The following is a 2,733-nucleotide window of genomic DNA, read 5'->3' on the forward strand; positions in this document are numbered from 1 at the left end:
AGAAAATCATCTAACCATGTGTTCCTTTACCATCTACCTTGATGTTATTCAAAACTCAGTATCGCCTACAAAAATTAACTCATTATCCCTGACCTAGTTTAAAATTAGTTCTGTCACCATTTCATTGCTCAGAAAGACTGACATTAACAATACTCACACCTGGAGAACTCACAGCTTAATGCCAGGACACCAAGCAACCCCCACACAAGGTTGTTGTTCAGGTGTCTGGCTTTAGATAGCTCCTGACCAAGTGGAAGCTGTGCATGAGGATAAAGATGGGATTTTATTGGCAGGTTGTGGGTCAGACACAGGAGAGCTGCCCTGCGAACACTTTTTGTGTGTGTTCCATGTGATGGGGTAGACGATTTTAGCTCCTGCACCCCAAAGAAGAGAACTCAATGCTTCAGTCTGGTTATGTGTTGTATACAACACACAACACTTAAAACTATATCCCACCAGTAGCTCTCAAAGATATTGGAGAAAGGAAGAGCCAGATGAGATTCCCACTTCTACTAAGTTGTTACGGAGTTTTTTGGGCATACAGGCTGCCTTAAGATGGAACAACTCCTAAGAACTTAATTAGAGCCCAAAATCTTCTGTATAGCAAATCATCTGCTCACAGAGATCCCATTTTCATTCCTCTCGAACATACTTCACACAAGTAAGAGGTCAAAAAAACAACAAGTGATATAGAATTTGTTTGCAAACCAAAATTATCCATGCAGAAATTAAAAAACCCAACCAAAGCGCAAGGCAGAATGACTAAAAAGTGTTACCTGTCACCACAGGTACTCACACTCACCTTGGCAACCCCAACCCCAGTGAACCTGGCCTCCAGGAGCTCCTGCCTGCGTGGGTCCAGGCTATGCAATTCTTCCATCATTTCTGCTGCTATGGAAGAATAACACTCAGATTATGCAAAGCAAGGAAAGGAGAGAGATGTTTAATATTCCGTGCCACTGACGAGACTTAAAAGTGCCTGTTCTGCAGCACAACCGCGTAGAGAGCATTTTCTTGCAAGAGAAATGTGAGATTACCATGTAGTAACACCATGACTTTGCCACCATATTATAGTATTTAAACCATAACCCTGCTGGAATTTCCTCTCGTCTCCTCTGTTGTACCAGCCATTTCAAGATCTCTAAATCCAAGAAACCAATTATGTCACATTCTCCCACTGGATGCTTTATTAAAAGGAAAACATGGGACCAGAGTGTTATGACTAAAAGCTTCAGAGCTTTTCATCTGTGCTGCATGACTAGGAGAAAAAAAAGCAACATTCTTTACCCCATAATTTATTTTTGGCCAATCCTGGAAATACTCGATCTCCACAAACTCCAGATTTCACTGATAACAGCTTTGCTTCTTCCAAGCAGAGTGGGATTACAAGAAGAAAATAATGCACAATTAAACCTTTTCATTTATAAGGTAAAGCATCAGATATTCAAAAATAACAGCAGCTTCTACATCCTGGATGTACCTGGGGTATCTCTTGGCAATCTAACACTATGAATGCCTTATCTGAAGGGTTAAAAATCTAGCCAGCATAACTGTGTAAACAGGTTAAAAATCAGGAAATACATAATTCAAATCCTGAACTGAGAAAAAAATGGGACAAAATTCACTGTTCATTATAACTCTGAATCACATCTTCCCAACTGCACCAATCAAGTTCATTTCCAGAAATGTCTGTTCCAGTTTCATTTTCTGGACTAAGGTAGAAAAAAAAGGCCAGAAACAGAAGATAAAGATTTGCTGTGTAAAGAGCATATGTGATGAGGAAAGTTCTTGAAGGGCAGCAAGTGCCCTCTAGAACAGGCAATGCACAATTGTTCTTTTTATGAACTGTCCATTTTGTCCCTGCCGCTTCCTCCAAATGCTGCGGCTACAAGTCACAGGGGCAAAGTGAATTCATCCGGGGGCATTCTCAACTGCTCTCCCCAGTCAGTCCCAAGCCTCAAAAACTAATAGGATCCTAAACATGATTATTAAACAACCGTATTTCAGCCACGGGCTCAAAAAGCCCAACAAAGCTCTCAGCCCAATTTTCAAAACAGGAAATCTAAGCAGCAAAGAAAATGAAAGACAAGCCGCAAACACCAAGATGTTCAAGTGCTCCCAGGGCTCTCGCCCATCAAGGGGCCACCATCCGCAGGGAATCGCATCCCCACACCAGGATGCGGCTCTGGGGAAGGGGCTGACACACGTTCCTCCCGCCGGGGGCTGCCTCGGGACCCGCTGCACCCCTCCAGACAGGGCTGGCATTCCCTTCTGTCCTCCCGGGAGGGGATTTCCAGCACCCCTCTCCCACCCACTCGGGACGCAGAGGCATCAGCCGCCGAGCGAGCAGCCTTGCCCCGCTGCCAGCTGCTGCACCGCCTCGGCCTCTTCCTCCTCCTCCCCTCCAGCACCGGCTCAACCCTCAGCCCGAGGCTCCGCAGGCCATGCCCACCCTCCGCCGCACCCCCCCTCGCTGCCCCAAACTCTCACCCCCAGCCGCCAGGCCGGGCCGGGGGGCCTGCGCCGCTCCGTGCCCGGCGAGGGGCCCAGGCCGCGCTGCCGCCGCCGCCCTGGGGCTCAGGCCGCGGCCCTCTCGCCGTGACCCGGCCCGGCCCGCGGTACCAGCCCCCACCACGGCCTCCCCCGTGGCCGCCCCCACCCACTCTTGGACCGGGCGGGGACGAGGCGAGAGGTGTCCCCGCGCTGCCCCCGCCGCCCCTGGGGGGGTCTCAC

General features: G+C 48.8%; 1 protein-coding gene across 35 annotated transcripts in view; it reads right to left on the bottom strand.

The window, feature by feature from the left end:
• The window catches only part of TLK2 (tousled like kinase 2), a 56,529-nt gene that overhangs the window by 39,967 nt on the left and 13,829 nt on the right, over window positions 1-2,733 (bottom strand). For 13 of the 35 annotated variants that reach the window (XM_086864466.1, XM_023942411.2, XM_086864475.1 and 10 more), the window contains exon 2: window positions 803-891. In XM_086864466.1, the coding sequence (XP_086720592.1) occupies window positions 803-891 (89 nt within the window). Of the gene's footprint in view, window positions 1-802; window positions 892-1,287; window positions 1,366-2,733 lie in introns of all 35 variants that reach the window. The other 22 variants (XM_086864485.1, XM_086864482.1, XM_086864476.1 and 19 more) reach the window with 4 other exon arrangements.

The sequence above is a fragment of the Cyanistes caeruleus genome, chromosome 27 (assembly GCF_971803275.1).
Source record: "Cyanistes caeruleus chromosome 27, bCyaCae1.hap1.1, whole genome shotgun sequence".
Lineage (NCBI taxonomy): Eukaryota > Metazoa > Chordata > Aves > Passeriformes > Paridae > Cyanistes > Cyanistes caeruleus.